This window comes from Poecilia reticulata, chromosome 8 (genome assembly GCF_904066995.2).
Source record: "Poecilia reticulata chromosome 8, P_reticulata-male-v2, whole genome shotgun sequence".
Lineage (NCBI taxonomy): Eukaryota > Metazoa > Chordata > Actinopteri > Cyprinodontiformes > Poeciliidae > Poecilia > Poecilia reticulata.
In genome coordinates this window covers 17,053,090-17,066,744 of record NC_088837.1, presented here as the reverse complement: position 1 = coordinate 17,066,744, position 13,655 = coordinate 17,053,090, and the positions used below count along the sequence as shown (strand labels likewise).

The following is a 13,655-nucleotide window of genomic DNA, read 5'->3' as shown; positions in this document are numbered from 1 at the left end:
GATCGTTAGAGTGCAAATAAAGAATAGTGGAAACTGGTGAAAAGGGAAAGGCTTTTCATTTGGGACGGAAAATAGTAGCACAGCTTGTATTTCCAAAGTTGCATTTGAACAAACTATACGAATTCTAGAAAACTGTCCAGAGAACAGAAAAAAACAAACATTTCACCAAACACAAGGCATTATACCATTGCACTTGTCTTGCCGTGTTGGCTATAATCAAACAGTCTGAATCCCTAAAGTCTCTGCAAATGTAAATGCTCTAGTCAAATTTGAGGCCATCTGCCCAGCAGCTGAGACTTAGCTGAAATTAGGTCATGCAACAGGGTAGTTATCCCAAACATGGCCACAGATCTCCCACTGAATGGCTTGGAAAGAAAACAAACAAGGTGTTGCAAATGACCCACTCAAAGTCCAGACTTTAATTAATATTCTGGAATTAGACCTTTAGAGCGCGGCGTGAACTGATTCTCAGCAACACTGAAGTACGCCAAGCTAGAATCGCTCCGCAGCCAACATGTGAGAGGCTGATCAGGTCATGATGATAATGATTTCTTCAAGTTACAGGAAATAAACAGAATCTGTATGATAATCAATCACAGGATATCAGTTATTCTTGACATTCTGCAGCTCTGTTTTAGCTCTTTTTTTGTTGAATAAATAAAGTGTCAAGTCTTTACCTAGTTTTAAACGTAATATATTTAAGATCATTTTTAATATTTCCTTTTTAAACATGATTTTGAGTGTATTTCTGAATCTGTTTTCATACTACTGACCATTTCTCATTTGATCATTTCCTCCTCGCAGTCTGGGCCAAAGGGACAGTTTTCTGGGAGGGTTTCTATCATTGCAGGTCAGACCGACCTTGCGTCAGAACACAATAATAAAAAACATATACGTGACGCTTGAGGCATGTTTTTGGAGACGCTCCAACGGTGTAAAATATTTTGTGCTAATGTGGATGTAGTCGCGAGCTGACGCACCCTAATTGCTTGTGTGCTTGTTATGTGCCAGAGTGATAAAAAGGTAATAACCACCCAAAGTTATAATTAATTCTCTGCAATTCTGTATTAAAATTAACTTTAATATCCCCGCCTCACAATGCGAACCGGATTTGAAAAGTTATCTTTACACCCAGAGGTTATGTTTAATTCATTGGCCTTTTCAGCCGGCCCAAACTGCATTGTGCCGTTCGCTGGAACACCGTGGGATACGGCGTACTGAAGCCAAAGCAGCTCATTTCCTCCCTGAGTCAGCACGCCTATGAGCCACGCAGCGTGCATAGGCAGATTTGACCAGGTGGTAGGGATGAGGATTATACTCAAACAATGATCTGTGTGCAAAGCACACGCCGTAAAGTGATCATAGGCACGTAAAGAGAAGCACATTGGGGAAAATGTCAGACAGCTTTCGGCTCCTGAAGGGCAGGTTGAGCAGAGCTTTGCTTAACAAAAATAACCCTGAGTGAAAGCTATCATGGCGCTTTCAGAGCATCTCATATATGTTTGTATAGGTACACACAGACCTGTGGGGATAATTACTCTGCTGTGTTCGGCTTTCTAAAGCATCAGTCAAGGTTAATTAATCATACTGTGTGGTGTGATCCCTCATGTAATCTTTTAATAACTGCACTGTGAGTGCAGATTACTGATTTCTCATTGCAACACCATTTGTGTGCCATTTGCCAAGGTAGTGCACAGCAGCACTCTCCAGGGTAAGAATAAAAAAAATTAGGATCAGCTAGATCAGTTAGGAATGACTCATTAAATCATATGTATTGCAGCTTTCCTTCGCCCTCATCTTCGCTCTTTGATTGGAGTTCAGCTCTCACTGCATTGTATTTCTTAGCTGGACGATCGATAGCTAATTCACTAAAGTCTAAAAATGAGCTGCAACTAAATATATGTAAAAAAAAAAAAACACTCATGCAATCAAACACTTTGCCATACCACATAGTAAAGAGGAACTGTATGTTTTGCACCTATCCATGCATCAGGCCTGCCTTGTTCATGTCCTTTCCCTGACACTCCCTAGGAGACGAGGCTTGGAGGCATTGACCATTCAATCACCCTCTTTTCACCAGTGCAACTGTAGCACCTTCTTGCAAAAAATACAAAAAATATCCAACATGAGCAACAAAGCCTGCAACCCCTGCCATGCTCACTTCCTGGCATTCAAACTATCTCAAAGTAAAAAAAAGGGGTCTTTTTCAAGGTCACTGCACATTTAGGGAAGCTTAAAATAGAGTCAGACGTTGACAAACCGGGGCTCACAGCGACTGTCAGCAGATCCCAGGAGATAGAGAGGAGATGTATTAAGTTCAGCATGAGCCCTTATGTGTTTGTGTATGAATGTAATTACTACCATACATCAAGCCACAGGAGCAACCAGCCTGTGACATACAGCATTTAACACTTGAATTACCAAGTGATGTGTGGCACACTTCCAGCCCCTTTATTGGTTAGGCCTGAGCACTTTACAGTATGAGAATACAGAGACCAACCCAAACGCACTCCCTGATTGCACAGAGGGATCACACAATAGCCAATCAACTGCACTGCGATTTGGATTTTATTTATTTTATTTTATTTTTTCCTCCAACAAAAGCATGTTGTTACTTTCCCAGTGACTGATGATAGAAATCCGAAATCAGTTTGAGATTCTTCTGCAATCCGGAATAAAAACACAATTTCATTTGCATAACTCAATCAAAGCTATAAAAGGCGAATCAGTGTTGACCACGTTCCTCAGTGATTCACGCCGCGTGACTCTTTACTGCCACCTTGTGGTAAAAACTGGAGTGTAACAAAAAACGGTGAAGAATGGCGATAATCAAGCAGTGAGATCCATTAGAAAACAAATTTATTTAAGATTTGAAAGGCAAGAGATTACAGTAATAAAAGTGATAATGGATGCAACAGAACTAATTAAGATAGAATGATTCAGTTACACACAAAAAAATGCCTCACAACTTAATTAGTATAAAGTATATACATGATTCGTTTACAGGATATTTTGCACAAGAAATGTAAAACAATATTTATTAGACAAAAAAGAAAAAACATAACAGTATAAGGATTATTGTATACAGTTAGTTTGTAACTGTGACACAGAATACATACTTGCATACATACATAATTATTAACCTGGCAGATTCATATGTAAAATAATTTTATGTTCATTTAATCAAAAGATTTCTGACAGTAAAAGAGGCAGACATCCCAATAACAATGTAAAAGGAGGATCAATATTAAAATATTAATTCATGTGATTTTATAAAAATAAAATAAAAAACAGCCTGTAAAAGTGATTTGCATTTGCAATAAACTGTTACAGTAACAAAAACATTATTATGAATTTTTTGCATGACCAGATTTTTGCCTTTTTTCTGCTGGTATTTTTACAATTTACTTTTTGGTGAGGAGCTCCAAGTCTTTAAGATTGGGAGCCTCCCTGCCATCACCCTAATCTTTACCTGTTGGATTTATATCTGGAATCTGGCACTAAAATATTACTCCTTTCCTTGAGAATAAATGTGACAACCCGAATCTGCCAGGAATATATGATATTGGGTTTAACTGAAATACAATACCGACATATTTATTTTAAACATATCTTTAGTTTAGCTGTACATATTCATAATATGTTTTATATAGTGAAACATGTTTTTCTCTAGCCCTCATATGTGGTACACTCCTGACATATCCGTAGTTCACCCACTCCTTTGGCTAAGTTCAGCAGTCAAGATTTTCTTGCATGAAAATCATATAGATAATTGCCATGACAACCAGGGTAAGATACCTGAAACGGTTGTTAAGATAGTTATAATTTTCAAATCTTCCGAATATAATAGAAACAAGCACATTTAAATGCTTGAATTTGTTTTCAAGTCATTTGACACACATCTTTTGATTATTAAAGATTTTTTTGAAGACAAAAGGTGTGTGTGTTTGTGTGTGTGAAATTGATAAAATAACTGCACTTAAGCCTAAAGGTCATGTCAGGAAGTGTCTCACATAGTGACAGGGATGTTATTATTATTATTATTATTATTATTATTATTATTATTATTATTATTATTATTATTATTATTATTATTATTATTATTATACATATATAGTACGTCATATTTATCTATTATAATTAATTTGTTGTTTTTTCAGGGTGTGTTGACTCCACGTCAGCATTCTGCAAAAAAAATTAATAAACATTTAGTTAGAAAACAACAGCAAAACAAGAACATTTTAACATTAAAACGTTAATATGAGGATTTCTTGACGTACTGGTGTTGCAGAGGGTCTGCTGACTGGGTCCTGGTTGGAGCTAAGCTCGTTCACAATAGCCACGTCTTCGGAAAACCTGTTGAAATCTCCATTGGCAGCTCTGGAGATAAACACAAAATGCAACTGAGATTTGAGATGCAGCAAAAATAACAGCAACATGCGGCATTCGGCATTTTTCTAAGCAGAGATAAGAAGTTCAAAAGTTTAAACTAGTATGTGTGATACTGGCAGGGTGGAGAGAAGCACTTAAATTTCCCTCTTGGAATCTTGAGTAGCAGCAGGGCCAAATCAAGAAGAAAAACATGTGTGGCAGACTAAAAACTGGCACATGTCCTAGGTTTCTCTTTGGTCACACATTTGAAGGTGCGACAGACACGGCGAGTGGCAGCCTCACCGCTGATCTGGCAGCAGTGGTTGTTCTTCAGCGTGATGATGAGCAGCAGCCCCTCCGCCATGCAGCTCCCTGATCACGGCGAGGTAGTCGGCGATTATCATTTATCAGGCAGAAACAGAAACACAACAAGGTGTGAGAACAACAGGTCACTTTGTTTGACCACATCAAAAATGTTTCAGATTTGTTCATCGTGGTCGGCTATTTTATCTTGTTCTGCTTTTCATTCTGCTTCACACTCTGTTATTTTTTCCCTCTCACACGCAGCTAAACTTATTCCTTTGTGGCTCACTTGCGTTTCTCTGACTGTTACACTCTGAGCCACAGTGAAATAATAGTTGGACATATTTACATTGTCCAGCATTTATAGATGTTAACTGTATCTGTTCACTTAAAACATACCTCTTATTTCCTCCTCCTTTAGTTCCATTTGTTCCGCCTGGCTCCTCGTTCATGTTTCTACAGCTGACACACACAATAGCTATTTTCAGGTCAGGCTGTCAAGCTATAAATAAAGGAATCAATAATAAACACATTATGGTATTTAAAGCGCACCTGTTCATTGGGTTGTGATCGGATGGAGTGGTGGTATCAGGAGAGCCCTTGCTTCCACTACGATACAGATATTAAACATAATTTAGCAATGCATAAACGGCTGGTTCAGAAGCTGTGCAGGTAAAGCGACACATCAGTTTAAACTGAATTGCAAATGTGACTAATTTTAATAATCCATTTTGAGTTAAGTGAACCTTTTCAAGAAACGGGGATCTGAGGAGCTTTGGCATCACCTAAAGAATCGATAGCTTTTAGCAGATTAAAGTCCAGACTCCGTGATGTTTATGAGCTTACAGACACTCTCTGTCAATCCTGACAAACAAGGTAAGAAAAAAGGGGTCAACTGCAAAGGCATCAGTCTAACCTCACAGCACTTTGAAGTGCGTCTCGGTCACTTTCACCACATCCACGTGGATCTTCTCCATTCCTGTAATGTCCAGAATAAAGAAGTAAGTTCCTACCTTCGCTGATCTCCTCTGAAAGTAGTTTCCAATGTCAGCTTACCTGACATCAGCGTTGTTTTGTCCCTCTACGTCTCCTCCTGGAACCATTGGGAATCCACTTCCTTCTTGGTTTCTTGAGAGGAGTTGAAAAGCATTAACAGCTAAAATAAGTTAACCGAACTAGTAAAGAATAACTTTTGCAAGGGATGTAACTCAATTTAAAGATAAAAATTCCCTTTCTTAAGTAACTACAGCTTACTGATTGTAGTATATTTCTTAAATGTAGACAAAAGTGGTGAAACATGCTAATAATAAGGCTTACCTTTGGAGACACTTGAATATCCCACCTCTGAAAAAGATCACAACATTTTGTTGATTCCTTGAGGAAATTCACCAATCAATTATTACCACTGTGTTGTAAATATATGAATGAGTGAATTCAGTTAGGACCCATCTCCTCAATTTTTAAAATCGACATTTGGTTTTTATGATCTACAGGAAAAGTCCAACTCCTACGCCTACTTGTATTTATTCTAAATGTATTTTATGCAGTGAGATCAACACAGCAGCCGTTTGGAAGTAATTTTCCCTTGACATCCAGTACAGATGGCAGCGGCGGTGATTCAAGATGGCAGTTCTCAAGGAGAATTCTAATAGAAGTGAGAATGAATTAAGGCCCGAAAGAAAAAAAAAAGGAAGCAGCAAAGGTTTCAGTTTTCCTCACTGAAACCTGAGCATGGGCAAGAAAATAAAACTTAGATCTGAAACGCTTTGATATGTTTTGTAATGTTTTGACTGTTTAGTTAAAAAAATGACCTGATTTCATAATTTGACCTGAAACTTAAATGTTAATTTCTAACAGAATTTATAATTTATGGCCTTCAGGGGGCTACTACAAGTGCTACATTTGTAGTGCTAAGACAATGGCAATACTTAAAAAAATAAAGATCTTTTGTAAAAAAAAACTTAAAACAAACTTACTGAATTTACCGATTTAGACATGCAAAAAGGGAAATTGACTCACTCCTTATGTTTTTTCCAGCAGTAGTATGAGATTAGTCCATAGACAACAAGTAGAATCACAACAAGTAGAATCACCAGAGCTGCAGTCCCTATAGGTGACAGAAAAAAATAAGGTGAAAAATGTTGAACAGATCAAAGAAAGGAACACAAAGTCAGATGTTTGGCTTTCACTCACATGTACGGTTGTTTTGACCCTGGGTTGGTGGCGGAGGACTCACACTAAGATTCCCCGGTGGAAATTTCTCTTCTTGAGAAGCTTAAGAAGTTGTATGTTTATAATTATTTTCCTATAGATAGCATAGTAATAGTCTTTCACATAACTTTGATGTTAATAAAAAGTATTTTTTTGGATCTCACCAGGGATGGATTTGAAATTCACACACTTTTCTCCGGCAAGTTTTTTGAGGTTTTCCTGTAGAAAAATAAACTTAATTTTGAGAGAGCTTAGGATATTTACTCCCCATTCTTAAAGACTATGGTCAAAATGAACTTACAGTAAAACGTGTGCATGTAATGTTAAGATCCTGGCAGTCTTCTGTGATCACTGAATGGTTATCCATTTTCACTACTGGTGGAACAAAGCTAAACACCTGTTTGCGTAGATCAGCAGAACCGAAATTTATCTGTAAAAAAATAAATACTTTCAACTAAGTAATAAAGTAAGTCAGTAAATTTATTCATATAGCACCTGTCATAGATATTAAAATTACAAACTGCTTCACAATGATTCAAGCCTAAAAAGTAAGTGTCCGGAACCTCAGAGTCATATTTTAATCCCTTAACTGTCATCCTCAAAAACATTACAGGTCAGTCAATGGGCCTATGAGGTCATCATAACAACTTAAGGGTTAAACTGTATCCCATAATATACAAGGAGCACAACCGGGTGTGGTTTTCACTTTCTCTTTCAAGAATTGATAAAGATTACAATATCTCTGACAAAAGAATTAATAAAGATTACAATATCTCTGACAAAAGAATTGATAAAGATTACAATATCTCTGGCAAAAGTAATATTTAAATCAGAACATGGAGTGAAATGGAGCTGAAATACACACAGACGCACCTTATCGTTTCCTTCGACCGAATATTCGCTTCCTTGTGGGCATTCATGTTCATATCTAAATCCCTCAGTAACGAGGATTTCAGAACACATTATAGTTTTTAATGTGCATTCTGTAAGAAACCAAATAAATGGTAGAGAGTTTTTATAAGTCATACAGTAAAAAACAGGAAGTAATTTACCCAGATGACGCAGTGCAATTACATCATCAAATAGACGTTAAACAAATCAAAATCAGGTTAAAAGTAGTTGTTTCTGAAGTTCTAAATCTTACCTGATGTAGTAGATATGAGTCGGAAACACACAGACAGGATTAGGACAGAGATCTTGTCAAATATTTGGGATTTCATATCTGCGCCACACGAGAACTCTTCCGCGATCCTCCACAAACAAGGAAGTGCTAAAAATTCTCTTCCTTTTTTGTTTCAGGTTATACTAGAAAATATAATAATTTTTCTATTCTTGGTCAGTTATGACAGCACAGTTTTACACAGATAGCAGATCACCAAGAAGATGAATCCCAGAAAGAACTTAGCTGAAAACTTACACTGGTATGTGTAAAGAGACGTTTTATGCCGCTATTATGACAGCACGCTGAAATAACACGGTTTCACTTCCTAATCTTCTTGCTGTTTTACACACCAGACACAAGGGGAGGCCCTTGTCATGTGGGTCAGAGATGTAGAAACAAGGTCAAAGATACAAACCCTGTGGCTCCTTACATACCTTGTTTAGCAGAACGAATTGTATATGCTTGTGACACGTTTTATCAGATAGTAGGACAAATCTAAATCAATAATGATTCAGTTGATGTTGTGTTTGTATTTCTACACCCTTCAGGGAAACGTGTGTGGTCAGTCGATATCTCTTCCAAAATTTAGGAATGGTTAACTCTTAGTACTCGTTGAGTCCAGTGTTGTTTCTTTTTTTCAGAAACACACCCACAAGTGCATGTGCTCACAGCAAAGATAGAGCAGAAGTTTCTATGGTCCAGTACGCTTCACTGAGATTGCATCTTTTCTGGTCCACTGAGAAAAGACAGAAGACAATCTGTGTAACTCAGTACGGGCTTCTTTCTGTCTCCTTGACAACATGGGCTTCTTCCACTCAGTTCCTCCAGCTTTCTCTTTTACCTTCTTCTAATAATATTAATATCAAGGTCATATCAGAAACAGGCTTCCAAATGCTAATGCCAAGTGTCCGTCTTACATGGGCATAAATAATTCAAGTGATGAAGGTCAAAGAAATGTGTTCTCCTTTCTTGATGATTTTATCGTCATTTAGCAAGAAAAGGTATAAAAACGATGACCACATTAGAACAGTTGTGCATGTAAGGTTAAACCATTTTGGGTCAATGTAATTTCATTTACGGGTTAGAGGGATGGTAAACTTGGTAAATCCCTTAAAGACTGTAAAATATTTCAGCATGAGGTAGAAGGTTATTTTCCAGCAGCCTTGATTTATACAAAGAGATCAAATGGAACAATTTAAATCAAAGGATGTTCATATGAGAGAGTGGCGTAGTCAAAGTCCAAACCCAAATCTAATTTAGAATCGCTAGCAACACTTGAACATTGATATCATTGAGTCAGTCTGTTTAAAGTTTGAGGAATTTTACATAGTGGGATGGACAATTATTTTTGACAAGAAAAGTTCTAGAATAACTAGAGCTTATTCTAGAGAACCAGAATTCTAGTTATTTTGGAATAACTAGAATAACTAGCTTTTCTCTACAAAAAGCTATTCTAGCTACTCTAAAAAGCTATTCTAGCTTTTCTCTAGTTATTCTAGAGAACCACTCTAGAATAATTAAAGCTTTTCTCAAGATATTTGGGAAAAGCTCTTATTAATTGACCTTTTCTCTGCAAAAATAACAGACAAAAGACCTGTTACCAGAGGTTTTTTTGATGCAATTATAGCCAAAAAAAAAACCTGAGCTGTGATTGCACCAGAAGGTTAGTCCATGAAGAACTGACTTACAGGGATGAATCACAACACACACCACACTTGTCAGATTTCAGTTTTTAAAACCTTCAAAAACTCGATAGTATTTTACTTTTACTTCACAATTATGTACTACTTTGTGTTGGTCACATAAATCCCTCGTAAGATTCACTAAATTTTAGTTTAGTCTTGCTTACATAAGTAAGTAAGACTTTATATGCAAGTACTTGATGATTTGGCTTGAACATTTTGAGCCAAATGTCTCAAAGTCTCACTCCAAAATGTGGTGTTTACCACTCATCTAAAATATTGCCTCACCACAAATTGTTAAGACAGCCTAACGCTGATAAAACTAAACCCCAGACCGTAAATAAATGCAACCATGCAGCTCTCAACCGTCATTTTAGAGTTTAACCAAAAGCATTTGTGATGGAAAAGAGCCGTGCATACGGCTGCACAAACCTGACGTTGTTTTTATGTTTTTATGATTCAGGAAAAGCAAAGTTTTGCAATGCAATATTTGTCTTGAAATCTGGATATTACAGCTTCCAGCTTCCTTCTGTGAGATGTTGCGTAAAGCACTGCACCCCAAGTCTGTGTGTGGATGTGTGCATGTTTGTGAATGCAACTGGATGCATAGTGCAAAGTGCTTTGAATGGTCAGTGAGTCTACAGAAGCTCTAAATAAATGAAGTTCATTTAGCACTTACACATTTTCCACTGTGTATCCATACAACTGCTGACCTTTATGTAACAAAATAGCTAAATAGCTTTCATCTCCTTCACTGATACATTTGTTTTACAACATTTGTATATAAAACCAGTGGGGTTAAATTAAACTTGGTAAGTTGGTTCATTTTATAAGTCCTAGATAATGCATAACTTAATTGTAAAATTAGTAGTTTGCAGGTTGTGAGAGGTTACTGGAAGATTCCCTAAAAACATCTGAAAAAATGTTACTTGTTGCAGTCTTCTCTTTAGATTAAGATTATTAAACCAGACTAAGCAAACTGTATTACGCAAAAATTTCCAGAACTGTTCCTGCTTGCACAGTAACACTAAATGTAATTTTGTGTTTCACATTTTCCACCATCTCTCAAAACTTCAAAGTGACAAAACTGGGATTTGGAATGGTGTTTGGCAGTTGGGGAGATAAAGCTAAATGGCAACGAATGGACGTTTGTCATTCTGAGCACCAGACCAACGGAGCTCAGTGAAACACAAATTGTGCTGGGATAGCTGCAGAACTCCAGTCTCTCCAGTTGGCTCATTAGGAAACCTAAAACCCCCGGTGTTAACAGTTTGAGATCACAAAAGGACGTCTACCCGCTGCCAGCAGAGAAAAGCATGCCAACACCAACACACACTGACATTTTTGTTCATCTGCACCCACAAAACTGAACATGTAAATCACCAAAGTTGGGCCTGTTTTAATTTCACGGGTGCTCGGGTAGAAGCTCTTGTGGACTTATTGTAAATCGAGGTGTTTCTCAGAGTATTATGGCCCTGAACCCATCCGCATTTTCTGCTGTTCACAAATCTTAAAGTTCTTTCGAAACCACAGCTCCCTTATATAGAGCCTGCTTCATCTGAGCGCAGCAACTTGATCCCCCTGTGAATTTCCTATAAAAAGAAAGCTAATAAACAAAAGCGAGTCTCTTCCAAAAGCTAAATATTAAAATTTCTGACAGATGTTTGCAGCCATCTACCTGAGAGAATGTATATGAACGTTCAAACAGAAAGCTTCAGTGAGGCTTCATTAAGCTTTTACGGCTCTGTCACAGCACAGTACAGCTTGATGCACAACAGCTCCAGTTCACATGGTGCTGAGGTACACATTGTGCAACTTGGATGGCTTTTATTACTATAATCTGTTTTCCAGCTCCATCTCCTGAGAGGGATCTCTGTCAGAAAACAAAGCTCTCCGTTTGAAACATGGCCTCAAATTCAACTTCTGTTTTTATCTGTGTACTTCATCTCTCTTCTGGCTCCTCTCCCAATTTCTCTCCCACTCCACTTTGTCTTCTCTTTGCACTCTTTTCCCCGTGTGTTTCTCCTTTCTGCTCTCTTCACTATTTTCCCTCCTGACGTTCCGAGTCCCAGCACACGGCCGGGTAAAACCAGGTCCAGCGTGTCTTGTTACAGCAATCCTTCCTCTCCGATTAAACCATGCATTGTGAAGGATAATACCCAAGAAACAATGAGTTTCTTTTTGACAAACTCCCTTGTGCACTTCCCTGTGCCTCATATGTGGAGCGAATGCTGCATGCTCAGACCTATGCGACAGCTCACACAACGCAACCGATTCACACAAACAGCCGCTTTTACAAGCAGTAGCATGTGCTTCACTGTTGGTGTGCTCTTGAGAAAGTATGCAAGAAATTCAAATCAAATTACCCAACTGGCTGATTTTGTTTATGAGCTGCTCCTTGCATGCAATGTTCTCTCTGTTTTGCAGCAGAGTCCTGAGAAAAGCCTGACGGGCGTCCTACTGGACGAAGAGTTGCAGTGGAGAATGTAAGGCTTAAGAGCGTCTATCAGCGTCATGTGTTGTCATGGCAGCCTGCTCACACTTGAACGCATCATTTTAAATAAACAAAAAAGTCTTAAAGCTGACTGATTGTGTGGAATAGTCACCTGCAAAACAAACAAAGGAGGAAAGCAGGAAACACCACAGCAGCGTTCAGGCTACTTCTTCTAAGTCCAACCAACAGGTCGCCAGGTGATTTTCACAGCAGACCTTCTTATGTGTAGCAAGAACACACAGGGGAGTTGGTTAATGTCTTCAACGGAAGCGTACACTTTTAGGTGTCTAGGTTTCAGGACAGGGCCGACTGTTCCACCTTATTCCTTACACCTCTCAGGCCCCTGTAAGCAACACTAATTTGCAACAAACTTGAGTCAATTTGTCAGGAACATCATTGGAGTGTGCTGTTTCCCCTCCCCCCTCCCCCCCCGACTGCTCTGTGTCTAGACAGGTAACTAGGTATGTGGTTCCCTTCTCCCTGTCAGTGCCATCATTCTTCTAGATTTTCCACTGCCATGATCATTACCTGTCAACAAAACCAACGTAAAGGATAATTAAAGGGCAGACACAAAGAGTGAGTTGTTGAGGATTCTCTTGGCACGGCTACCATCGATCTTTTACAAACAGGGTGATGGCGGAGTTGGTGTCTTACATAACCGAAGCAAAGAGAATATAATTTACTCTAAAGAAACACTAAGAAACAAATAACGCAACAGACACGTATTAAAGTGGATACTGTTATTTGACCGTTTTACTGGGGGTTTGTAATAATGCCACTCAATATTTCGTATAATTTAGCTAATAAGAACAGTTTTCTGTTGTGTCCGTGCTCATTGAAGTATTTAAGATTATCTAAATACTCTTAAATGCATGCACATTCAATACACATCATGGAATACAAAATGTGCCAGATTCCTTTAATTAACAGCTTCACGAGTAAAACAAATGTTTATTTGTGGCAGTCTAGCATTTATGACTGCACACCTCAAGGTTTTAAGAATACAAAATCCTGGTTGCAAGCAAAAATATTATGTGTGGTGGATAACTCACGCTGCACACCACTCTGAACAAAATGTCCCCACAGTGAAACATGGTGACGGCAGCAGCATGCTGGGGGAATTCTTCACAAGACACAGGGAAGAGCCAGAGTTGGTGGGAAGATGAATGGAGTTAAATACAAGAAGAAGCTAAAGATGAGGCTAAACAGTTACAGCTGCAGATCAATGTCAGAAATGGCCCAGTCAAAGTCCAGACCAAAATCCAATTGACTTTGGATTTGTGACCATATGTGACCGTATTTTAAAACGAATGTTCCTCCATTCAAAGTGACGGAGCTTGGGCGATGTTGTAGCTGTAAGGCTACTTTGTGTTATTCTGCAAAATTCAAAGAAAAGACCCTAAAGTTTTTGCTTCCAACGTTACAAACTGAG

The 13,655-nt window shown here is 38.2% G+C and overlaps 1 protein-coding gene across 2 annotated transcripts; it reads right to left on the bottom strand.

Annotated features, from left to right (window-relative positions):
• Positions 1–2,842: 2,842 nt before the first annotated feature.
• On the bottom strand, positions 2,843–9,335 carry LOC103468774 (uncharacterized). 2 transcript variants are annotated; one of them, XM_017306083.2, is made up of 14 exons: positions 8,030–9,327; positions 7,759–7,868; positions 7,187–7,315; positions 7,050–7,104; positions 6,868–6,948; positions 6,694–6,781; positions 5,992–6,018; positions 5,731–5,802; positions 5,591–5,653; positions 5,227–5,283; positions 5,074–5,136; positions 4,675–4,743; positions 4,281–4,380; positions 2,843–4,185 (listed from the first exon to the last, which is right to left on the bottom strand). In XM_017306083.2, exons 1-14 carry the CDS (start codon positions 8,103–8,105, stop codon positions 4,141–4,143), a joined length of 1,035 nt encoding a protein of 344 aa, XP_017161572.2. In that variant the 5' UTR covers positions 8,106–9,327; the 3' UTR covers positions 2,843–4,140. The 2 variants fall into 2 exon arrangements, with proteins under 2 accessions (XP_017161572.2, XP_008414291.2); XM_008416069.3 differs by lacking the exon at positions 5,227–5,283 and having other exon boundaries at positions 8,030–9,335.
• Positions 9,336–13,655: the final 4,320 nt, after the last annotated feature.

What these genes read in the sequence shown, in the direction of transcription:
- LOC103468774 (XM_017306083.2), bottom strand. Translation starts at nt 8,105, where the DNA reads ATGAAATCCCAAATATTTGACAAGATCTCTGTCCTAATCCTGTCTGTG. An exon ending in TTACATGCACACGTTTTACT is followed by an intron (nt 7,105 to 7,186) that starts GTAAGTTCATTT and finishes ATTTTTCTACAG; the next exon opens with GAAAACCTCAAAAAACTTGC. An exon ending in ATATTCAAGTGTCTCCAAAG is followed by an intron (nt 5,803 to 5,991) that starts GTAAGCCTTATT and finishes ACTCCTCTCAAG; the next exon opens with AAACCAAGAAGGAAGTGGAT.